Below are 26044 nucleotides of genomic sequence, written 5' to 3' on the forward strand. Positions count from 1 at the left end.
AGACCGAATGTTACAAGCAGCGCGAATAGCTCAAGTATGCTAAAGAGCTGAGAGTTTGTATTAGAGGACCAGTCTGTGAACCATGCGTGTTGCTCGGTTGGTTGGACTGTCGGGACTAAAGTGACGAGAGAGCGAGAGTTTACAGATGTCAGTTTTGTCAATGTATCTGGGAACTTTGGTTGCTGGTGAACACAACCTGAGTGCTCAATTCATGGATTGGGAAAGTATCTGGGAACGTTAGTTGTTGGTGAACACAACACGAGTGTTGAATTCATGGAGTGGGAAAGTGAGATCCTTACCAGGTATACTAGAGGCCAAGTTACACAACTTTGGAACTGCACCTGTGCCACATGTGTGCATGGAATAATGTGGTTGTGGTTTGGAAAGCTGAATGGGTAGATCGTGTCTCAGTCTGACAGCACAACACTTCTCCAGTTCCTGCACTATGGGCTCTGATCACTGGAGGGGGTTTGAACCTACAACCTGTTGTTGGAGGTGACAGTGTTATCAGCTTAGCCACTACTGATTAAAGGGAGTCTTAATAGGTCAATATTGTTTCTTTTTCATTCCAAAAGGCATTTTGAATTTCATGAGATGATCAAAAATAGTACATCTTAAAAGCATGAAATAGGTAAACTCACATTGGTTCCTAATGGCACCCTTCCTTCCAGGATCATCCTGAACACTTCCTTTATCTTAACTGGATCATCCGATGAATTCCAACCAGCCGTGTCCCAAAACTTCAATGAGTTTGACTTGTAGGATGTAAGCTGTTAAATAATTGTTAAAAAGATGTGCATTTTCACAACCTCAGGACACTCTAAAGCACCATATTGCCAAATAAGTAGTTTTTTTCCAATGTGATTAATGCTGTAACATAGGAAATATGGGAGCTTATTTCTCCACAAAGAGCACCCACAAAAAGCGCTGAGATAATGACTAGATTGTCTGTTTTAGTGTCACTGGGAAGAAGTCCGCTATTCAAAATAGTGGCTGTAGGATGTTTTCCAGACACTTGAGGGGACAGATATGACATTGGTTAATGTCTTATCCAAAAGATGGCACCTCAAACATCACAGAACCCTCCTAGTACTGGCACTGGGAATGTGAATAATTGTATTTAAGTCTCCGGAATGAGATTTGAACTCACAAACCTCTAACTCATAATCCTGCCTCATATAACAAATCAATTTATAGCACAATCATGTAAAGGCTGCTGTATGGGACTAATCATAGAGGGCGAGATCAGAGCAGTTTCAGAATTTAAGTACAATTTTAAAAACCTTCGAATGGGGCAGCATGGTAGCATTGTGGATAGCACAATGGCTTCACAGCTCCAGGGTCCCAGGTTCGATTCCGGCTTGGGTCACTGTCTGTGCGGCGTCTGCACATCCTCCCCGTGTGCGCGTGGGTTTCCTCCGGGTGCTCTGGTTTCCTCCCACAGTCCAAAGATGTGCAGGTTAGGTGGATTGGCCATGATAAATTGCCCTTAGTGTCCAAAATTGCCCTTAGTGTTGGGTGGGGTTACTGGATTATTGGTACAGGGGGAGGTGGTGACCTTGGGTAGGGTGCTCTTTCCAAGAGCCGGTGCAGACTCGATGGGCCAAATGGCCTCCTTCTGCACTGTAAATTCTATGATCTATGAATAAAGCACCAGTCTCAGTCAGTGTGATTACGAAGCCTCCATTTTGTATCAGGGTTACAAAGGATGTGCAATAAATGCCAGCCTTGCCACAATACAGCCACAATACATATTTTTAAAGAATTAAATTTTAAAAACACGTGGGTGAGGGTACCTTGAGTGTGACAGAGCCAGGATGCTGTCCAGTTGGGGCACAGTTCATTGTTCTTCTATCTGGATCCAGGGCAGAGAGGAATGTATTAATGGTGGATGATTTACCAGCTCCTATCATGCCAAACAGCAAGATGTTTGTACAATCCACACATTTTTCCGGAGGTTTATACATACACAGATGGCTCCTCAGAGTTTCGACGGCACTGCCAAAGTAGAGGCAGGGAAGAAACAGTTAGATCTCAAGATGTATTTGTTCAAACTAACCATTTTCTTGTCTGCTCTGGAAATATACTTTCTGATCAAGGCACCTCCGTTCGGGAGACTATGTGCTGACGCCAGGGTGGGAAACAGTGGCGTTTTCTGCACAAAACTCCATCTGGTGGGGGGGGGGCTAGCACGCATGTAGAGTAGAACCCACGGCTCTAGCTGCGGATATGGCTGGAGAATTGCTGGGTTCGTAGCTGCACATGCGCACGGCGTCGGCTTACAGTGGCCGCGCCTTAACATGGTGCCGGCCGCGTGCGGACCCGGCCTGCCAAATAGTGCTCCCCTTTGGCTAGGCTCGCCACCCCGGACCACCCCCCACCAGTGCCCACAGCCCCCGCCAAAGCCCGGCCCGACCGTGGATCGGCTCCTCCCCCGACTGTGGCGGCGCTGGACTTAGTCGGCAGCCGCGACGCCGGTTTCCCAAAAAAAATACAGCACGCTATGCCGAATGCCATCGGGAACTCGGTCCATCGGGGGCGAAGCATCAGGGAAGGGCCTGATGTAACGTCCTGAGACCATCCCGACAGCGTGCAGCGTACTCTGCGAGTATGCCACTTTGGAGGGGGCGGAGAATTGCAAAAGTGCCACTGCCCCCGATTCTGTCGCCAACGGGGATTCTACGGCCGATCGCTGAACGTGATTTTGGCGTCGGAGACAGGAGAATCCCACCCCTTACCTCTGGTCGATAGATAAACGATGAACAACATGGCGCCTTGAATATGAAGCACGTGGGTATTTCTGCTTTGATAAATCTGAAATTGAAATCGATTGCATTAAATAAGAATAATAATCGCTTATTGTCACAAGCAGGCTTCATGAAGTTATTGTGAAAAGCCCCTAGTCGCCATATTCCGGCGCCTGTTCGGGGAGGCCAGTACGTGAAAATTATACTTCATAAAATATTAGTGGAATGCAGAAAAAGCGTAAAGTTGCAAACGTATAAACTCATACGTCAGCATTCAAAGTGCCACTAGAAATCCAATAATGAACATGTAATAACTAACTCCCCCCCCTCCTCCCCATCCCATGGGGATACCCTAATTGATATCCCTGAAGCACTAATAGAATAAGAGCTTCCCCGCTAGTAGGCGGAGGCACAGGCAAGGACCGGCATGTTGGTAGTCTCAAATGGGACCAATAGTGTGTGTGTGTATTTACCGCCTTAGGGCAAATCCTTGACATGTTTCTCATTGTACAAGACTTGAGTTTGTTTCACTTTTTTGGTTCTGCAGGCTGGATGGAGGAGCCAAACCAACTCACTCCAGAAATATCCAGTTAATTCTCACCAAAAGGCCACTGTGAGAATCTGATAACTCTCTCTCTCTCTCTGCAGAAAAGGTTGACATGAAGATCCAGAACCTGATCACACACTTTCTGCAGACAAGTGGCTGTGAAGCCAGAGCTTCTCCTAGAAAATCTGTGAGTACGATATATTGCTGAACTGCAAAAAAGATCATTGCGGGTTGTGGCCAGAGACTGTAAACCACAAAACCACACTCATAGTATGAAGAGTGCACTGAACAACTCTTCTTTTGACCGGAATCCTTAATATTTGTTACCCCTTTCTATCCCTCGGTGTTTGTATGCCTGTGTGTGAGTGTGTCGGTAGAGAGTGAGACAGTTAAAGAGAGTAGGAGGTTAGCTTGCTTGTTATCCAGTTGTAATTACTGCATGTTTAATTTTTATTCGCGTTATAAATAAACAGTAATTGTCTTTCAACTTACAAACCTGGTGACTGTAATTACTGGCCATCCAAGGGCCAAAGATTTAGGGAATTTGAATGAGAATTATTGATTAATTCACTTGCATTGTGATTCCGGGGCATGAGGGGTTGGAATTGACTGTGAACTTGCTCAGAGTGGCGTAATAGGACTCAAATGGGCAAGGGCCACCACAAACCATGTGACACCTCCCCAGAGGATGACAGGAGTACCGGCAACATTTCCAAGCCTGTGGTTGCAGAACACATGGCAACCAAAGCCGCCAGAATCAGAAAAAAAACATGTCAGCCTGGACAGATGATACGGTCGCCTCAAACCAGGGCCTTGCACGTGGCCCACCCCGAGGAGAATGACATGATGCAGTTGGACTGTAATTTTACCATTAAACCTGCATGATACGAAGGCCAGATTGGCAGACAAAGTTGTGGCAACTCTTAAATTTCATGGATACTCTGCCAGTAACAGCCGCACAGATTCACACATGGAGTCAGAGATCACACATTGGCAAAACTTAGCCGCGTTATTTTGCATGGTGGATTACAGGGTAAGCCCCCATCAGCCCTACGTTGTGAAGTAGCAGGAGCCATGTGTGGAAGATGGCATTCTCCTATGAGGAGCCCACATGGTCATCCTGCGGCGTTGCCAAGAGTCTATACTGCTGACTATGTAGTTATCCTTTTAGACGCCCACTCTAGTGGCTGGAGGTGCAAAGGATGTCCTCCACCACCACATGAGCCACTATTGACAAATTACGATGCTTGTTTAGTACCCATGGGATACCAGAGGTACTGGTTACAGATAACAGGAGCCTGTTCACAAGCGAGGAGTTCTTAATGTTTCTGCGGGCCAACAAGGTAAGCCACATCCAGACTGCCCCTTACCATCCATCCTCAAGCAGCTTGGCAGATTGAGCAGCACAGAATTTTAAGCGCGGCATACAGAAGCAGACAGCGGGCTCCCTGGGTACACCACTGCCAAGGTTCCTTTTTCATTACAGGGCCATGCCCCATGTCACGACAGGGGTAGCAATAGCAGAGCTGCTGATGGGCTGGCACCTCCAAACTCACTTGCGTCTGATTTTCCTAAGTCTTGGCACAAAGATAGAGTTTAAACAAGTTAGTCAGAAGAAATATCACAAGCACAGGAAGCCAGGGAGAGGTTTCCAAATGGGGTATGTTGAAGATGTCCGCAATTTTGAAGACGGTGCCCATTGGCTCCTGGGGATCATGTGGGATAAAACGGCCCGTATCGTACATGGTCAGAACCCAAGGGGAGACCTTGCGTAAACATGTGGACCACCTTAAAGGCAGAGAGACAGCCTCTGAGAAAGCCCCACCAGGGACGTCAGTACCTCCGCCACCTATGGGACCTCTCAGTAGTCAAGGAGTACAACCTACTGTGGTCCAAGGACCAGACTGTCAGAATGATGATGACTTAAGCTTGAAGATGGATACCAAAGTGTCCACACTCATGAACGATGCCATGGTCGAATTCACACCCCGGCAGTGTCCCTCCATCAGTCGTCTCGGAAAAGGCGATAACACAACAGCGTGCAAAGAAGCCTCCTCAGATTGTTACCGAAGATGAACTTTAGGACATGTGGGGAGTGGTAGGGGACTCGTGGAATATGAGCTTTCACGCTCGTGAGCCAAGGCCCATCCAGCTGGGGCTCATAATAATCTCTTATTCAGGCCGACCCGGGCAGGAACCGGCATGCTGGTAGTCCAGAATTGGACTAATACCATGTGTGTATTTATCGCAGATCTGACCGTGAAGAAACCAGTATTCACCCTACTTCTCGGCCTCCCGGGTCTTTATAGTGTGGACAATAAATCAACTTGTTTCCAGGAACTGGTTTTGTACAGAAGCAAGGAAGGGCAAATAGCATGAAAAAAGCAGGTCAGATGACCTGAACTGGAGCATCATTACCAAGTAGGTGTACCAGGGAGTAGGAAATGGGAGGGGAGAGGGAGAAGGTCCCAAAAGAGGGGGGACAGGGAGAGGTGAGGTCCCAGAAGAAAGTCCCAGATAAGGAACAAAGACAAGGATCAGGATAAATTAGGCCAAAAGAAAGGAGCATAGAAACAGGCTCAGATTTCAAGAAAGAGCTGCAGTGGACAGACTTGAGTTGGAGTGGATTTGAGAGAAGCCCTGAAGATCTGAGAAGGCAGTTGAAGGTTGGTGATTCAGTGCTGCAGGCTGTTGGGGCAAAGGTACCCCTTTGAAGCAGTGGTGTTCTGCTTGGGACTGCCAAAGATGCAATACTGCATTTGGATGGTGGTACTTCAAGACACTCATGAAATCTAGGGGAAAGCAATCGCAGAAGAGGAGACTGAAATCCTGTGAGGCATGATTGAAACTGTTTGACTGCGAGCATCTTTTGGAAAGAATTAAAGGCAACATTTTCAAGTGCGGAGATTGGAAACCCTCATGAGAAAGACAAAGTTTCACTGAGATTCTCATATTGTGAGCCAACCAAAAATTTGGGGGGAATTGTTGGGAAATCCGCTTTGGTTGCATCTGTCATGGAAAATCTGACATGGAAATTCAGTGTGTGCCAGAGAGAGATGACAGGAAATTTGCAGAGGAAATCTACAAGGCTTTTGAAGTAGTAGTTAATGGAATAATCTGTTATAAGGCTCGGTAAAGTGTTAGTTTAGCAGAGGAGCTACTGGAAGACTGAGTTTAGGGAACTCTTTGTTTCAACTGCAGTTGTAGAAACAATGAGTGTAGAGTGCAGTTTTTGGATGTCTCATGAAGAATGAATGCTCAGGAATTCATCCTTGTGGTTACGAGCAAGACGAATATGGGAGGTGCCCCAGCCTTGGACTTGTCCAACTGATTTGAGGCTCTTGCAGCCTGTCCAAATGAGAGCAGGGGCAGGCTGCAGCACCGTGATAGTGGGGTCATTCAAGAGGAGAGAAGGAATGTAGAAATAGTGTGGGGACAGTAGTCAAGAGGATAAATACTCTTCTCTGCATCTGACAATGTCAGTTCTGAAGGCTATATTTGCAAGTCCATAGATACTGACGCGGTATGTGTCCACAGTGGTTAACACTGCTGCCTCACAGGGAGCTAGATTCAATTCCAGCCTTGCGTGACTGTCAGTGTGGAGTTTGCACTTCCTCCAAATGCCTGCGTGGGTTTCCTCTGGGTGCTCTGCTTTCCTCCACAGTCCTAAGATGTGCAGGTTAGGTGGGTTTATGGGGAGAAGGCAGGGGTCTGGACCTGGGTAGGGTGCTCTTTCGGAGGGTCAGTGCAGACTTGCCGGACGGCCTCCTTCTGCACTGTAGGGATTCTAACGATTCTAAATGCATAAGACCTATTCAGGTCAATATCCAGGCTTGAGCTGGCAAGTAACATTCATGCCACACAAATGTCAGGCAATGGCCATCTCCAACAAGAAGGTCTCCCCTTGCCATTCAACGGCATTACCATAAATGACTCCCTCAGCATCCTTGGGGTTACCATTGAAAAGAAAACTTTTACTGTCAACACTGCAGATAATTGACACTTTATCAAACCATGTGACAACACAAGAGCTTCCTGCAATAGGGCCCAGTCCAAGGGAACTATGGCACAGACCCTCCCCACAACAGCACCTTTTTGCTCTCACTTACGTTTATCCAGATGTTCCGTCTTGTTATTCGATCTGAACTCTGAATCAGTTGACTCTTCCCCCCAACTTGAATCTGTCAGAAACAGGGCAATTAGAAAGCTGTTCGTTGGGAAATGTGGAAACAGTTGGCAGTTATAGAGAACAAGGCAAATATTCTGCCCCTTCAGCAAAGGTATATTGGGAATTCTATCCTGTCTACTTCGTCACCACTCTCCATAGTGTTTTCATGATTTCCTTCCTAAGTCACAGTTATCTATACTTCAGATATCTGACATGAGAGGAAATGGTGGCCGAGTGGCACTGTTACTGGAATAGTAATCCGGAGGCCCAGGTTAATGTTAAAGTCTCAGTGTTGGTGACCATGACAACTGTCATTGTAAAAATCTGGCAAACTAAGAAATTTGCCACCTTCCCTAGTCTGGCTTACATGTGAAACCAGACCCAGAGCATTGTGGTTGACTCTAACTATCCTCTAAATTGGCCTTGAAAGCCACACTGTTTGAACAAAATGCTGGACTTGACAGCAATGTTCACATTTCATGAATGAATAAAGAAAAAATATAATAGTGGAGGGCCTGTAAGTGTTTCCAGAATCCTCCTGCTCTCTGGAAGGTCGCTGACTGGTTGTACAGTTCTGTTTTATTCCCCAACTTTAACCTCCAGCTGCCATATTAAATCTGTTCACACCTCAGGGTGTGCAAAATTTCCTCCCAACGGTAACCTACTCTCTGGGAAGAGGCACACCCGTGGACCAAGATAGTTGTAACTACGACCTGTCCTGTCATTCCTCTTTTATTACACTCCTGTATTATCTTTTATTACACTTCTCTGTGTGTCTTGATATACTTCGGAGTGTAATATGTGTTACTCAAACCTTGGTTAATTATGATGTCTTCTGAATCTCGATGAAGACTCAAACTTGTCCAGTAGTAACAAAAGGCTTATTGAGTAATTATAACAATAATTGCATGAGTTCTTTACTTTAACTTTGATACTAGTGATAAGGTTAACAAGATCTAACTACAGTAACTACACTTAACTCCACTAAACATCTGAACTAATCTGATACTGCCCTGGTCACAGTACACCCAAGAGAGAGTGAGAGAGACCCAATGTGGTTTCTTTTATACCCCTGTTGGTCCGGCCCTCTAATGATCATGTGATGCTGATTACACATTAACCCCTTATGTACATGCACATACAGAAATCACTACAATTCCCTTTTATTCTACTGCTCCAGAGAAACTGAAACCAGAATGGGAACCAAAACTGTAACAGCTGGAGAAGAGACACAGCAAGAACTCTTTGTTGCTGTCTCAGGTTGAGATGCGAGGTGACCAGTCTCTGGCTAACACTGGGACGGTGGGGGAAAGCCGTTACTAGCTCAGGCTGGGATGACCGAAAGAGGGAGGCTTCAGCCCATTGAGACCCAGTGCCCCAAGATCCAAAGCACAGGTATAAGAGACTTTCAGACAGTGAAAAAATCAACAGGAGTATCCTGCACCAGGATTCTAGCCTCACTTACCTTCAACCGAATTATTTTCCTTTATCACTCTCACCCCCATATCACTCAGCTCGTGTGGCTTTATGCGCAATATTGAGGGAATCATCTGAAGATCCTCTGTAACTGGAAGAAGCACATGTCAATCAGAAACCTGATGGCTGGGTATTGTGCAAATGCTCATTAGTTCTCTGCTACTGCTCATTAACAGTAATAGGGAGGGAGAGACAAACAGGGCAGTATTTCCACCCCTTCAAGGACAGTATATTGGAAATTCTATTCTGTGCATTTTCTCAGCACTCTCTATTCTGGGGAAACGCTAGCTCTAGTGTTTTTCCTGATCTCCCTACTCAGTCACTATTTTCCAAATTTCATATATCTGACACTATATTAATCAGCCCGAGAGCCCACAAGAGTTATTACAGTTGCCCTTCTCTCCCAGCAACCGACTGGGTTCTGTGCTTCATTAGGATTTGATGAGATAGACCCAACACCAGGCCATGTCGAGACAGGGGCTGCCCACTACGAGTCATGGCAGGACAATAGAGGTCCAGGGCCATGTCATAGCAGAACCAGCAGGCCCAGCTCTGCATCACAGTGGGACAGTGACAGCCGAACCAGGTGAGACCAAGATGGGAGGTCCATGGAACCTGATAGAGGAGTTTCTCAGCACATTGAGCCCTTGCGTTGAGGAGTCACTCCCAGACCCAAAGCAGACAGTCAGGCTGTAGGTATCTAACTCTATATCAAACAGGGTCAGAATACAGAGGAGTTTCTTGCAGGTGGGACCTTTCAGAGCTCTGAGGCATGCATCTTAGCCCCATCGCAGAGTCCCACAACCACTCCTCCTGCTCTTACTTACATTCATCCACATTTTCCACATTGCCTTCTGAGCTGATATCTGAATCGGTCAACACTTTCCACCAGCTTGACTCACTACTGCCATGTCGTCTCAAGGAACCTGTCAGAAATCCATCTGCTAAAGGACGAAGCACAGGTCAATTAAAATCCTTTTGTATGGGTAACATGAAAATAGTTGGCAGTTGTACAAAACAAAGTACTTTTCAATCTCTCGAACGACAGTATATTGCGAATTCTATCCTGAGCATTTTATCAGTACTCTATTCTGGGTAAAAACTTGGATTGTGCTTTCATGATTTCCCTCCTGAGAGGCGAAATAATACAACTATTTGGCTAAAGTGTACTCCGCTCACGAGAAACCAGACGAAGGCTCAAGGCCTTTACTACAGCTATAGCATGGGCTGCTGACATTCCAAGTTGGGCACGCCAGACTGCCCTGATTCAAGGCGTACAGGAAGAGTTATACTCTAGATATGATTACAATAAATTAGCATATACCAATCAAAAGAGCTCATGTGATGTTGTACGAAATAAGTAATGGCATGATGGGAAAACTGGTCAACTACTTGTCACAATGTAAGAAAAGCTGACTTTGCATGACTTAAAGCTTGAATAAGATTGGAGAAGGTCAAGCCGTTCCGAAATGCCTGACCTCCGCAACTTCTGATAAGACAAACTCATTATAACCCAAGGCAGTCTAAATAAGACGAGATAAGGTCAGGAAGGAACAAGTCTCCTCCGACATTTTAATATTCCATCAAAGGACAAGATGATATGAGTGATGAGACAAAGAGTCCTGGAAGGTCAGCAAGGTGACACCGGTTTTATGATATTGCTTATGTTTATACTTCTGATCGAATTCCTGACTAAGCTGTAGTCACGTAATCCTGATACTGATAATGTATAAATACGGAGCTGATTCTCTGTGAAAGCGCAAACTTAGGAAAGAATAAGCAGTAATACTAACTGCTCTCTGACCCCAAGTTTCAGCCATTACTGCATGCAATCTGTTCGTAAATAAAGTCTTGTTATTTTTCCATAATGAGCGTTGTTGAATCTTTCTACCACAGTCCAGAAGCGGGAAAAATATTGACTTCTACACACATTGGTGTAGGAATCATCTGTATCCATTCAAAACTAATAATCAGGGTTACATAATGTATAACACAAGAGTATAATTAACCAATCATAATCAGGGCATATATGTTTAATTATAATATCGTCAAGCACATATTTGTCTCTACTTATTTAATAACTGTTAGACATATGTCTCACCAGTGGTGTACCATACTTCCTTCCCCATTATTCCGTGTGTTAGTGAACACACACGAGCTGCAGCTGCTGTTGCTATCTTTTACTTGCTTTTAATATTGCAGTCAATAAGGTGGCCTTTATTAATATAATTATGAATATGATGTGCTTTCAGAGTCGCCAGGTATCAATTGATACCGCCACAAGGTTCAACTGAATATCGATCAAAGAGCCAAACAACCAGTTAGTTAGTTGAAGGTCAATGGTATTTTATTTACACACAAGTTTAACTTACTCATGCAAGATAAACACTACAAGCTAAATTACTCCTATTACTATCACAACCTGTACTTTGGGTACCTGGCTTAGGTCAGAAGAACAGTGGCCTTTGTTCGAATCTGGATCTATTGGGTCCGGAGAGATAACAGGGATACAGCTAGGATCATCTGTCTGGTAGCGAGCGTTGAACTTGAACTTGCTTCTGGTGGTGTTGTTGCAACTGGATGGCCTTGATCGCTGAAAGCCGGGTCCAAGAGAGGCCGAACACATGGCGGTGTTCCTTTTTATCCCTGGGGGGCTTCACGCGCTTTTGGGCGGTCCTTAAGCTTGGGTCCAATTAATTGGGCAGTTCTCGATCACTGCCTTCGATCTGAGCCAATAAAGGAGCGGGTGCCTTGATGGCTGGGCGTGTCTTACTGAGGGGAGTGGTGCCGAAATGTCTGGGACTGTATTGGATACCTGAGCACCAGCCTTTGTCATGCGGAGACGGGACATCAATATGTAAATCGGCTAAGAGTTTCGATGCTGTCTACATTCTGTGTTCACAAATATACATTCAGGCTCGGTTCCTGTCTCTATCTTCTGTTGTCCATATTTCCCATTATGCTTTGCAAGTGTCCATGTTACTTGTTGTAAGTGGCCATCCCAGATGGCTACACTGCATAATGATCAATTGTATTTTTGTGGGACTCCAGCCTCCCTATAATTATAGTATTGGTTCTTGAATACTCACCTGTAGACAGTCTTGAGCTGAAGCAACTGGTTTTTCAACACTGGTTTTCTGTCTTTGAGAATTTAGCAGCTAGCAGCCTGTGTGATTCAGGCTGCGAGCTACTAAAGGATGTGGGGATGAGACCCACACAGACACGGGAAGAATGTGAAAACTCCATACGGACAGTGACTCGGGGCCAGGATCAAACCCGGGTCCTCGGCGCCGTGAGGCAGCAGAGCTAACAACTGCCCCACCGTGACGGACCTGACTTGACGATTCTGTGTTGTCACCCAGCTTCCACCTCTGCATTCTCCATTAAACCTGCCCTATTTTGTGAAACCTTTACCCGAACAGTAACCCATACGCTAACAGAGTGCACAATGTGCAAGAATATGGTCAGTATATTGTCAAGACCCCTGGGCTAGGGCACGGTCAATTCCAGCCCCCTTGACCTGGTGTGGCAACGCAATTGAATTAACCAATAATTCTTAGAAAAATACCCAAATTCTTTGGCCCTTGGTTGCCCAATAATTACAATCACCAGGTTTATAAATTTAAACATAATTAATTTTTATTTATATCACGAGCTATAATGAAATATGCAGCAAATACAACTGGTTAACTATTATCTAATTCCCACTTTTACTTGTCCCCACCCTCTATACACACATAGACACAGACAAACAAACATAGAAGGGAAGAGAGGGGTGAAATAATAAATAAAAGATAAAGAGTCTTTGTTTCAGATGGTTGTGTTTAAGCACACCTTCCTTCAAACCAGGCTCTCAAGTTGAGGCCTCTCTTTCCCAGTCTTTGATGATTTTCACTAGCTTTTCTGGAAAAAACATGGAGAGAAAAAACAGGTCCTTGTCTCTCAGCATCCAGGTCTCCAACTCTGCTTTCTGTATGTCACTGGAAATCATTCTACTCAGGCAGGATCTAATCAGCACCTGTTTTCGGGCAGAATACAGTCTTTTGGCCAATTTATTGGCCATCAGCCAACCAATTGAATAGAGTGCCACCCTGTCTCTCAGGTGCCACAAAGTCTGAGTTATGCTCCTCAAAAGCTAGCACCATATACCATGTTGCAACTTTTTGAATTCCTCATCCTTTATGCGGCTTGACTTAAAGATACATGTCCATTAAGCATCCATGGATCACAATGATAATAGCAAAAAAGTAAAAAAAGAGGAAATAAGGGAATCATCAGGCAGCACCCTTACAATATTGACATTTCTTGTTAATCCTGTTTCTCATTCTCTCTGGTGTTGTAACACCTGAAGTCAGGATTGTAACTGCTCATGTCTTTCCAATGAAACTGCAACAACTACTGTTGGTAATTGAGAGGTGACACAGCAGGAGCTGTGATGGATTATTATTTGGACCTGCAGCACAGTGAGACCTGCCACTGTGAGAAGTCAACGAAACCTGACAGAGGAACCCTTCAGCATCAAGGAGTTGTTCCCAGATTCAAAACTGACAGCCAAGCCGTAGATATTCAATACTATATCAAAAAGGGTCAGAATCTACAGGAGGTTCCTGCAGGTGGGACCCAGAGTTCCATTACAATTGCTCTTTCTCTTACTTACATTCATTCACATTTTCTATGTTGCCTTCTGAGCTGTCATCTGAATCGCTCAACACTTTCCACCAGCTCGAATCACAACTACCATCTGCTAATGGAAGAAGTACATGTCAATTAAATGCCTTTGTTTGGGTAATGTGGAAATACTTGCCAGTTGTAAGGAACAAGGCAGGTGGTTTATATCTCCAATGACAATATATTAGGAATTCTATGCTGTGAATTTGGCCAGCACGTTCTAGTATGAGGAAAGACTTGCTCTCTTGTATTTTTCTTGACTTCCCTCTTACGTTACTGTTCCCTATGTTTCAGATATTTGATAGTGGTATACAGTGGTAGTCAGTGATTATCAGCTTGAAAGCTCGCAGGAGTTTCCAGAGCCCTTCTTTTCTTCCGGACTGAATGTATAGTTCTGTGTCGACCCCAACATTAACTCCAGCTGTTACATTAAACTGATCTAAACTGTTGTGTTTAGAAACAATAACCCCAACTGTAACCCACACCCTGACAAGAAGTGCAGTGTGGGCGAGGGTAGTCATTATCTTGATCTGTCCTGTTGATCCTTATCTTGATTCTCAGTCACTCTTTACTGCTTCAGAACACAAACCAGTACTGATTACTTGCCCCTCCCAAAGAAACTGCAACAACTGTTGTTGACTGCTCGATATGGGATGACCAATCACTGGGTCACAACAGGACTGGGGGACAGGGATGGAGGCTTGTCGGGCCAGGACAGGAGACTCGATAAAACGTTACATCGAGACGAGATACTCATGGAATTTTAAAAAGTTGGAGTTTCCTAACCCACTGGGCCCCTGCACTTAGGGGTTGTCTCAGGTCAGAAGCTATCAGCAAACCTATGTTTATCTCGGACCACAAGAAACAACATCCTAACCCACAAGGGTCATCTGCCTAGAGGTTCCAGCCCCATTCTAGAGTCCATACTCTCGGGACCCAGAGGATAGCTCTCCTTTCTCTCACTTAGTGATCTAGAGAGTTTGCATCCCTCTTGGAGCTCATGTCCGCTTCATTCAACGATTGTGGTTGACTTGATAACTCAGAACAGCTGTCTGTCTCCAGATTGTCCATCAGAAACTCCCCCGCTATTGAAAGAAACACAACAGCAATCACAAACATGTTGGCTAGGCTTTGGAAGGGGTGCAGCACATCCTATCCCTCGAGCAGTATATTGGAAACTCAATCCTGTCCATTTTATTAGCACTCTATATTCTGGGTAAACACTTGTATTGTGTTTTCCTGATTTCCCTCCAAAGTCACCGTTATTTATATTTCAGGTGTCTGACATTGGATATCAATCCGCTTGAGAGCAGGTGGGGATATCGAGAGGCCACTTTCCCTGCTGGAGTGGGTGTACCGTTTCTGTATTGTCCACAACATTAAACGTGCCTCCACTATTGTGTGTAGAAATATTTACTGCAACTGTAACCCACACTCTGGGAAGAGGCACATTGTGGATCAGGACAGTCTTTATCACCAACTGTCCTGTTGATCCTTTTCCTGATTCTCACTCACACTTTACCATTTCAGAGCTGCTGAAACCAGGGTGGGAATCCTTCCAAAGAAACTGCAACTGCCACATTGGCAACTCCAGAGGAGACACAGCAAGAGCTTGGGAATTCATCCCAGTCCAATGCCTACATCAGAACCATTGATATCCAGTACTGAATTTAAAAACAAGCGGCGAGTCCAAATGGAATTTCCTGCATTGGAGCCTGATCCAACCCTGACCTGTGGGCCCGGCCCAGTGTCCTGGGACTGAAACCTGGGCTTGCTGTTCTCTTACCATTGCAGAGAGTGTCCTGTTCTTTCCTCTCAGTCTCACATTTTAACTCTTGCAGCAACTGGGGAATTCGGCCCTTACGAAGGAGAGGTGTCTGGCTAATCTGTAAAACTGAAAGAAGCACATGTCAATTAGAACTGGGGGATGTGCGGACAGTCGACAGCAGTGAGGTGGGTGGGCAGGGGTGACAAATAGCAAATTTTCTATCACTCTATGGACAGTACATTGAGAATTATATTCGGTACATTTTATCAGGACTCTATTCTGCACAAGTATTTCCTATATTGTGTTTTCCGGAAGTGACACCTTCATTAACTTCACCTGTTCCTTTTCCGGATTCTCTCAAGCTTCGTGGTCGAAACCAGGATGGAAACAACTCACCACTTCCCGAAGAAACTGCAAAAATAGTTGTTGACAGCTAGAGGCACAGAATGAGCTGGGGAGGATTACTGTCAGGTGGGATCATGATGGAGAGACCTGCCATTGAGTTTGATTGCAATGGGTGACTAGTCACCAGATAAAAGCAAATTACTGCGGATGCTGGAATCTGAAACAAGAGAAAATGCTGGAAAATCTCAGCAGGTCTGGCTGCATCAGTAGGGAGAGAAAAGAGCTAACGTTTCGAGTCCAATGACTCTTTGTCAAAGCTAACAGACAGAGAAAGTGGGAAATATTAATACTGTGGAGTGAGAATGAAAGATGATTCATAGCCACAGAAACCTAGGGAAACAGGGTGCTAATGGCCACAGATACCAAGGGGAAGGAATGCTAATGGCAGTCCTCAGAGAAAACAAAAGGTCTGAAAGGCCAAACTACAGAGAAACTAACATCAGAGGGTAAACTGTGATAGATGTAGATGTGGGGAGAGGGGAGAAAGGGTAAGGAAAGGTGGATAAGATGGGGAGGGGCGTTAAATATATATTAAGAAAGAAAGAAATGGTAAAAGACAGTTAAAATGAAATGGGATGAAAACAAATGGGTCGAGGTGGGGTAGAGCTAATCATCTGAAGTTATTGAATTCGATGTTGAGACCAGAAGGCTGTAGCGTGCCTAACCGGAAGATGAGATGTTGTTCCTCCAGTTTGCGTTGAGCTTCACTGGAACATTGCAGCAGGCCAAGGACAGACATGTGAGCATGGGAGCAGGGTCTTTTGTTAAAATGCCAAACAACGGGAAGATTAGTGTCCTGAATGCGCACAGATTGAAGGCGTGATGCCACCACCAAACACATCTTCCCTTCACTCCCTGTCAGAATTCCGCAGAGACCGTTCCCTCCGAGACAATCTAGTCACTCCTCCACCATACCCAGTACCTCTCCCAACACCCATGGCACCTTCCCATGCAAACGCAGAAGGTGTAACACCTGCCCCTTTACCTCTTCCATGCTTAACATCCCAGGCCCAAAACATTCATTCCAGGTTAAGCAGCGTTTCACTTGCACTTCTTTCAAACTGGTCTATTGCATTCGCTGCTCCCAATGTGGTCTCCTCTATATTGGAGAGACCAAACGCAGACTGGGTGATCGCCTTCGGTCTTTACGGATTCAGGTCCCTTACCTTCTCGTTGCTTGCCATTTTAACAAAAGACCCTGCTCCCATGCCCACATGTCTGTCCTTGGCCTGCTGCAATGTTCCAGTGAAGCACAACGCAAACTGGAGGAACAACATCTCATCTTCTGGTTAGGCACGCTACAGCCTTCCAGTCTCGCTATCGAATTCAACAGCTTCAGATGATTAGCTCTACCCCACCTCGACACATTTGTTTTCATCCCATTTCATTTCAACTGTCTTTTACCATTTATTTTTTCATTGTATTTCTTTATATATATTTAACCCCATCCCCCATCTTATCCACCTTTCCTTACCCTTTCTCCTCTTTGCTTCCCCTTCCCCTCCCCCCACATCTACATCTGTCTCAGTTTACCCTTTGATGTTAGTTTCTCTCCTGTTTGGCCTTTCACACCTTTTGTTCTCTCTGGGGACTGCCATTAGCACTCTTTTCCCTTAGTTTCTGTGGCCATTCGCACCCCGTTTCCCTGGGTTTCTGTGGCTATGAATCATCTTTCATTCTCACTGCACAGTACAAGTTTTTCCCGTTTTCTCTGTCTGTTAGCTTTGACAAAGAGTCAATGGACTTTTTCTCTCTCCCTGCAGATGCTGCTCGGCCTGCTGAGATTTTCCAGCATTTTCTCTTTCAACTAGTCACCAGATCTCGCTTTGAAGGGAAATCTGCGGAATTACATGAAGAAAGTTCACTTCAGCACATTTAACCCATGCCGAGGGATCATCCTAGGTCCAAAGCCCACAACCAGGGCTTAGATATCGAACACTATAGAAAGCAGTGTCAGAACCTACAGGAATTTTCTGCACAAACTCCACCTTGCAGAACACAACTACAACCCTCTTTGTTTTCACTTACAATCCTCCAGATCATCTGCCTGCCTCGCCATGCTCACCCCGGCAACGTTCAACTCTTGTGATTCACTCGACAATGACTCAGAACTTCTATACCATCCCCAGGGATCTGTCAGGAACTCCTCAGCTGTTGGATGAAATATACATCAATGAGCAATCTGTTGGCTGGTCAATGCACATATGATCAGCAGAGGAACAAAACAAGACAGAAAGACGGTAGATTTTAGCCCACTGATATGTGCCATAAGACTAACTCGATCCAAAGACAATGGGCGAAATTCTCCCCCCCCCACGACGGGTGGGAGAATAGGGGGAGGGCCTTCCCGACTTTTTTGACGCCCTCCCGCTATTCTCCCCCCCCCCCCCCCCGCCGAAATCCCGACAAGAATCGCTGCCGCCTTTTTTTTACGGCCGGCAGCGATTCTCAGCTGTTAGAAGGGCCAAAGTCCCAGCCCTTTACGACCTTTTTACGAACGGCAAACACACCTGGTCCTGCCGTTCGTAAAAACGTTGTGACAAACTCGCAAAAAATAACCATGGCACCGATTGGTGCCATGGGCCCGCGATCGGTGGGCACCGATCGCGGGCAGCGGGCCCGATGCCCGCGCACTATTTGTCCTTCCGCCGCCCCGCAGTATCAATACGCGGGGCGGCTGAGGGGCAACCCGGCCCGCGCATGCGCGGGTTTCGCGCAAAAACGCGATGACGTCACCCGCGCATGCGCGGGTGGAGTCTTCCCACCTGCGCATGCGCGGCTGACGTCATATGACGCGTCAGCCGGCGCTAACTCCGGCAAGCGGGCTTAACGATTTTCGTTAAGCCCGACTTGTCGGAGCCTCCGACGTCGGGCTGGTAGCCCCGACGGGGGACCAGAATCTGTTTTAAGATTTCTCCCGTTTTGGGAGAATTTCGCCCAATAGCAGGGACTTGGCTATCCAACATTTTAACAAACAGTGCCATAACCTCCAGAGCCAGGCCCCATCCAAACCTTGATGCCAAGACCAGAATACCCAATACCAATTCCCCCAACTTCCACTTACACTTATCCAAATATTTCTCCTTCCTCACCCGGCTCAGATCGCAGGAAACTTGCGGCCAGCTGCAAAATCTTGGGCGAATTGTCTGAGACTCCTTTGTAACTGGAAGAATCACACGTCAATTAGAAATTTAATGGCTGAGGACTGCATAAATGGTTATTGGTTGTGAATACGAGGGAAGAGAAACAGACATTTTCCCTATCCTCCCCCCTCAAATGACAATATATTAAAAATTCAATCCTGTGTATTTTCTCAATGCTCCATATTCTAGGTAAACACTTGTTCTGTTATGTTTTTCATGGTTTCCCTATTAAGTTACTGTTTTCTATATTTCAGATATCTGAAACTGGTTACAGAACATAGAACAGTACAGCACAATACAGGCTCTTCAGCCCACTATGTTGGGCCAACCGTTTATCCTAAGATCAACCTAACCTACACCCCTTCAATTTACTGCTGTCCATGTGCCTGTCTAAGAGTCGCTTAAATGTCCTGAATGACTCTGACTCCACCACCTCTGCTGGCAGTGCATTCCACGCACCCACCACTCTGTGTAAAGAATCTACCTCTGACATCTCCCCTATACCTTCCTCCAATCACCTTAAAATGATGTCCCCTCGTGACAGCCATTTCCACCATGGGGAAAAGTCTCTGGCTATCCACTCTATCCATGCCTCTTATCACCTTCCACACCTCTATCAAGTCACCTCTCTGCCTCCTTTGCTCCAGTGAGAAAAGCCCTAGCTCCCTCAACCTTTCTTCACAAGACATGCCCTCCAGTCCAGGCAGCATCCTGGTAAATCTCCTCTGTACCCTCTCCAAAGCATCCACATCCTTCCTATAATGAGGCGACCAGAACTGGACACTATGGGCTCGATTCTCCCAGAGAGGGAGAAACCGTAAGGCTGGCGTCAAATCCGGGCGGGTTTGACGCCAGCCTCCCCCTCCCCGACCGGGAACCGATTCTGGTCCCCGGTCGGGGCTAGCATGCCGCCGCCGTAAACTCCGGCATCGCGGGCTTAACGAATTTCGTTCAGCCCGCTTGCCAGAGTTTGCGCCGGCTGACGCGTCACATGACGTCAGCCGCGCATGCGCGGATTGGATGACGTCATCGCGCATTTGTGCGAAACCCGCGCATGCGCGGGCCGGGATGCCCCTCAGCCGCCCCGCGAAGTGATACAGCGGGGCGGCGGAAGGACAAAGAGTGCGCGGGTATCGGACCCGCTGCCCGCGATCGGTGCCCACCGATCGCGGGCCCATGGCACCCTTGGCACAGCCGTGGTACTGCTGTGCCAATCGGTGCCATGGTTTTAAAAATCGGCACTTTACGGCCGTTTTTACGAACGGCCAGACCAGGTGTGTTTGCCGTTCGTAAAAACAGCCGTAAAGGGCTTGGAACTCGGCCCATCGGCCAGCTGTGAATCGCTGCTGGCCGTAAAAAAACGGCGGCAGCGATTCGTATCGGGAGTCGGGCGTGGGAGGGGGAGAATAGCGGGAGGGCGTCAGACTAGCGTGGCCGTAAAATTTTACGACCCCCGCTATTCTCCGCAACGTCGTGAGTGCGGAGAATTGCGCCCAATATGTGGTCTAACTAGAGTTTTATAGAGCTGCAGCAAAACCTCGTGGCTCTTAAACTCAATCCCCCCGTTAATGAAAGCCAGCACAACATACGCCTTCTTTACAACCCAATCAACCTGGGTCTGAATGAGCCTACCATGGGGAACCTTATCAAATGCCTTATTGGAATCTATAGACACCACATCCACTGCCTGACATTCATCAATATGTCTTGTCACATCCTCAAATAAGTCAATGAGGCTTTTGAGACATGACTTGCCCCTCACAAAGCCATGCTGACTATCTTTAATCAAACTATGTTTTTCTAAATAATCATAAATCCTATCTCAGAATCCTTTCCAATATTTTGCTCACCCCAGACTTAAGACTGATGGGTCTGTAATTCCCAGGGATTTCCCTATTCCATTTCTTGAACAGGGGAACAACATTCGCCTCCCTCAAATCATCCGTACTACTCCAGTGGAGTGAGGATGCAAAGATCATTGCCAACGGCACAGCAATCTCGTCCCTCGCTTCCCATAGTAACCTTGGGTACATCCCGTCAGGCACAGGGGACTTGTCTATCCTGATGCTTTTCAAAATTTCTAACACATCCTCCTTCTTAATATCAACCTGTTCGAGTCTATTAACCTGTACCCCAAGATCAACCGAGGTCCAATGCTGATGGCCAGGTCATAGATAGGAGAAACTATTTGACAGCAACAAAACCATTGGTTGGCATGGTACCACAGTGGTTAGCACTGTCGCTTCACAGCACCGGGGTCCCAGGTTCGATTCCCAGCTTGGTTCATTGTTTGTGCGGAGTCTGCACGTTCTCCCTGTGCCTGTGTGGGTTTCCTCCGGGTGCTCCGGTTTCCTCCCACAATTCCTGAAATACGTGCTGTTAGGTAATCTGAATTCTCCCTCCGTGTGCCCGAACAGGCGCCGGAATATCGCGACTCGGGGCTTTTCACAGTAACTTCATTGCAGTGACTTTGTGACAATAAGATATTAAAAACAGATGTATCTTGTGCTGGGGACCCAACCCCAACCCAAACCTCAATGCCAGGACCAAAATACCCGATAACAATGACCCTGGCTCTCACTTACATTTATCCAGACATTTCTCCTTCCTCACCAGCATATCACTGGAAACATGTGGCCAACTGTAAAGTCTTGAGCGAATCATTGTAAACTCCATTGCAACTAGAAGAAGCACATGTCAATTAAAAATTGACGACGGAGTATTGTGCAAATGGCAATTAGCAGTACCCAGTACAGGGACGTCCGATGGTGGTCATGGTCTGAGTGGTCACACACAGGGCAGCTCCTGCGTGAAGGCACAGAAAGAGCTCTTTTTATCCAATACTGGGTGGCATTTTGATGAAAAGGCATTGGCGAAGGTTGGAGGAGTAGTTTCCCCTGGGAGTGATATGTCTGTTGGTTATCAAACCTGGCGGAAGACAGTGGAAGATCAGGCTAAAGAGTTGGAGGAGGCCTGTACTGCAGTAGCAGCCAGTGTAAGCAAGGCAGCGGGAGAACGGCTGATGCAAGCTGGAAGGTCCCAGATGGAACAGTTAATGGCTTTTATTAAGGATACATTCTGGCAGGAGAGGAAGGAAATGGAGGAGGATTGCTTGAAGGCCATCGAAGGAGCTGTGGCACACCTGAAGAGTTTGTTGGAATAGGTGGAGAAGTGTTTGGAGGTGCAGGGGTTGCAGATTCAGGAGATTGAAGGAGTGACCTCGGACCATTGCGATCGTGTGGTGGCTCTGGAGGCGGAGGCGGGGCTCCTCGAAGACCTCTGTAAAATGTTGAGGGCAAAGGTTTAGGAGCAGGAGAATACCTCGAAGGCAGAACCTGCGAATAATGGGCCTGCCTGACGGAATGGCCGGTGTGAGCGCCACGAGTATGTCTCGAAGATGCTGGCGGGGCTGGTGCCGGAAAACGTGCTAGAAAAGGCGCCTGAAGTGGACCGAGCGCATAGGTCCCCGAGGCAGAAGCCTAGAGCTGGGGAGCCGCCGCAGGCGGTTATCGTGAGACTGTGGAGAAAGAGAAGATTTTGCGATGGGCCAGGTAGAAGCGTATCTGCAACTGTGAGGGGAATAAGGTCCGAATTTATCATCAGGACATCGGAGCGGAGTTGGCAAAACGGCAGGCAGGCTTCAACAAGGCCAAGGCATTGCTGTACTGGTGGCATGTTTGGGGTGCTCTACCCGGCAAAATTACCGGAGGCTGAGAGTATTATTTCGAGACCCCAGAAGCGGCCGAAGACTTCATAAGAAGCATAAACTGGGGGAGAACTGAGCAGACATTGCTTGGGGACCAGGTGCTGGCAGTTCGTAATGGTTGGGAGCATGTTTAAAGTTGGGGTAGGGATTGGGGGATTTTCGTCTTTTTTGGGGGGGGTTGCTGTTTACTGTTGGGATTGTGAGGGGTGGAAAGTTCATGTGGGGATGGATGTTCCCCCCCCCTCCTGTTTTATGGGTCTGTTTGTGTTTAACGTATGTTTGTTTGCTTTTTGAGAAGGCTCCCTGGAGTTCAGATGTCTTTGTTTGGGTGGGCAAGGATCACCAGGAAGCCTTCCTTCTTGAGCTGTGCGGTGGGGGAGGTCATTGGGAGATGCCTTTGGACAGGAGCTGCTATGCTAGCGGTTAATGCGGGTGAATGGAAGTGGGGGAGAAGACCGAAAGGGGTGGCCTGGGGAGGAAGAGATTATTACGACATGGCAGGGGGTTAGAGATGATATGGTCAGGGGCGGAGAAGGGGGCCATCTGCGATGGGCGGAGAAGAGGGCCATCTGGGATGGGCTAGGTATAGGGTGGAATTAAGAGGCAGGAGTTAAGTGGGGAAGGTGACAGATAGTAGAGGGGATCGGAGGTGTAAGCTTCCGGTAAGGCTGGTAACGTGGAATGTCCGGCAACTGAATGGGCCGGTTAAAAGGTTGCGGGTGTTCGCACACCTCTGGAGCTTGAAAGCGGGGGTGGTCTTTCTGCAGGAGACGCACCTCCGTGTGAAGGACCAGATTAGGTTAAGGGAGGGGTGGGTCGGGCAGGTTTTTCCACTCGGGGTTTGATTCGAAATCGAGGGGAGTGGCTATTTTAATGGAGTAAAAAATGGGATTTATGAGTGTGAAGGAGGTGAAGGATCAAGGTGGGAGATATGTGATTGTGAGTGGGGTATTGGAAGGGGTGTAGCCATCTGGGATGGCCACTTTCAGCATATAAAATGGACACTCGCAGAGCATACAGGGAAAATGGACAATGCAAAGTGACAAGCTGGCACAGAGCCTGAATGTGTATTTGAGAAGACAGACTGCAGATGGAACCGAAACTCTTGGCCGATTTGCACATTGATGGCCCATCTCTGAGAAACAAAGAACTAGTGCTCAGGTAGCCGATACTGTCTCAGACAGTACGGCGCCACTACCCCAGCAAGAGTGCACAAACAAAGCAAGGCCAACGGCTACTTAGGGCACGGCCAGCCATCAAGGCACCCGCCCCTTTATTGGCTCAGATCGATGGCGGTGATCGAGAAGTTTAAGGCCCGCCTAAAAGTATGCGAAGCCCCGCCAAGTATAAGAAGGAACCCTCGCCATGTATTCCCTCTCTTGGATTTGGCTCTCAGGCTGAGAGACCCTTCCACCTACACCACCAGAAGCAGTAAGTTCAAGTTCAACGCTCGCTACCAGACGGACGACCTTAGCTGTTCTCCTGTTACCTCTTCGAACCCACCAGCCTCAGATCCGAACAACGGCCATTGTTCCTCTGACCTAAGTGGACACCCAAAGTTAAGTATAGGTGTTAGTGATAGATATAGTTTAGCCTGTTGTGTCATTGTGCATGAGTAAATCATACTGTGTGTAAATAAAGAAAATATTGACTTTGAACCAACTAACTGGTGTATTGGCTCTTTGATCTGTATTCGGTTGAACCTTGTGGCGGTATCGAGAGATACCTGGCGACTCTGAAAGAATATTCATAATTAGGATTAAGATAGGCGCCCTTATTAATCACTATATTTATAGCCATTAAAAGATAGCAACAGGGGCACCGGTGGTGTTGTTAAATCTGTACGCCCCAAATTGGGATGATGTGGGTTGTATGAGACGGTTGCTGGCAGCTATCCCGGATTTGGCCAGGCACCAGCTGACCTTGGGAGGAGATTTTAACTGTGTTCTAGAGCCGAGGGTTGATAGGTCGAGGTCCAGGTCGATGGGTAGGGTACAAATGGCAAGGGATCTGGGAGGGTTTATGGAGAGGATGGGTATGGTGGATCCATGGTGCTTTCAGAACCCAGAAGGGAGGGAGTATTCCTTCTTCTCGCACATCTATAAGATGTATTCAAGGATTGAGTACTTTATAGTGACTCGGGAGATTTTGGTTGGGGTGGAGGGGGCAGAGTATGCGGGGATTGTTATCTCGGACCATGCGCCCCACTGGCTGGAGATTCGGTTTAGATCGGGATGAGAGCAGAGGCCGGGGTGGAGTTTTGACTCGGGGTTGTTGGTGGATGGAGGTTTTTGTGATAAGGTGCGGCGGCGATTAAGGATTACGTGGAGTTGAATTAGAGTGGGGAGGTGTCAGCGGCCATTTTTTGGGAATCACTGAAGGCAGTGGTCCGGTGGGGTAAATTATTTTGTTTGAGGCTCGTGCGGATAGGGAAAAACATGACCGTCTAGTGAGTGAGATAGCGGAGTGGACAGGGAATATTCGGAGAGTGCCCACCGCGGAGGGATTAGCGAGGAGGAAAACGTTGCAGGGGCAGTTTGACAGGCTGACAACGGGGAGGGTGGTCGGGCAACTGCATAGGGCAAGAGAGGTGCAATACGAGTATGGGGAAAAGGCGAGCCGCATGCTGGCGCACCAGCTGTGAAGACAGGCTGCGTCGGAAATATTGAAGATACAGATTGGGGCTGGGGATGTGGTGTTGGAGCCAGGGAAGATAAACAAGGCGTTTTGGGAGTATTACCAGGGATTGTATGAGGCGGACCCAGGGGAGAGGAGGGGGACATGGGATAGTTTCTGGACGAGCTGCAATTTCCCCAGGTGGAGGAAGCAAAGAGGCAGGCGCTGGAGGAGCCCTCGAGGCTGAGGGAGGCGCTGGATAGTATCAGGGGTATGAAGTCGGGGAGGCCCCTAGGCCGGAGGGGTACCCAGCGTAATTTTATAAGGAATTTGCGACGGACCTGGCACCACATCTGTTGGGGGCGTTTCATGAAGCACTGGTGATAGGGGAGTTGCAGGAGACGTTGACACAGGCAGTAATCACACTAATCCCGAAAAAGGGGAAGGACCCAGTGAATGTGGGTCGAATAGCCCATATCACTATTGAAAACGAATGTGAAAGCATTGACTTCGTTGTTGGCGGGGAGGATGGAGGACTGTGTCCCGGGGGTGGTTGCAGAAGATCAAACAGGCTTTGTGAAGGGCAGGCAGCTCGCGAGTAATATAAGGCAGTTGTTCAATGTGGTGATGAGTTCGTCGGGAGCTCTGGTACCAGAGGTTGTGGTGTCCATGGAAGCGGAGAAAGAATTTTAATCGGGTGGAGCGGCGGTACTTTATCGAGGTTTCGGTTTGGGCCGAGATTTGTGGCATGGGTGCGGCTGCTGTATGTGGTACCAAGGGCGAGTGTGAGGACAAATGAT

General features: G+C 47.2%; 1 protein-coding gene across 13 annotated transcripts in view; it reads right to left on the reverse strand.

Moving 5' to 3' along the window:
* The window catches only part of LOC119974368, a 60789-nt gene that overhangs the window by 23786 nt on the left and 10959 nt on the right, over positions 1 to 26044 (reverse strand). For 5 of the 13 annotated variants that reach the window (XR_005462498.1, XR_005462497.1, XM_038813146.1 and 2 more), the window contains exons 2-12: positions 21508 to 21603; positions 18844 to 18942; positions 17808 to 17930; positions 15393 to 15500; positions 13596 to 13682; positions 9766 to 9882; positions 8928 to 9029; positions 7404 to 7475; positions 2739 to 2814; positions 1797 to 1998; positions 642 to 770 (exon numbers count right to left, since the gene is read on the reverse strand). Coding sequence is in view for 11 of the 13 variants with exons in the window: in XM_038813146.1 (XP_038669074.1) it covers positions 642 to 770; positions 1797 to 1998; positions 2739 to 2814; positions 7404 to 7475; positions 8928 to 9029; positions 9766 to 9882; positions 13596 to 13682; positions 15393 to 15500; positions 17808 to 17930; positions 18844 to 18942; positions 21508 to 21598 (1206 nt within the window). In the remaining 2 variants the exon portion in view is untranslated. The remainder of the gene's footprint in view (positions 1 to 641; positions 771 to 1796; positions 1999 to 2738; positions 2815 to 7403; positions 7476 to 8927; positions 9030 to 9765; positions 9883 to 13595; positions 13683 to 15392; positions 15501 to 17807; positions 17931 to 18843; positions 18943 to 21507; positions 21604 to 26044) is intronic. The other 8 variants (XM_038813144.1, XM_038813141.1, XM_038813149.1 and 5 more) reach the window with 8 other exon arrangements.

Source organism: Scyliorhinus canicula, chromosome 12 (assembly GCF_902713615.1).
Source record: "Scyliorhinus canicula chromosome 12, sScyCan1.1, whole genome shotgun sequence".
Lineage (NCBI taxonomy): Eukaryota > Metazoa > Chordata > Chondrichthyes > Carcharhiniformes > Scyliorhinidae > Scyliorhinus > Scyliorhinus canicula.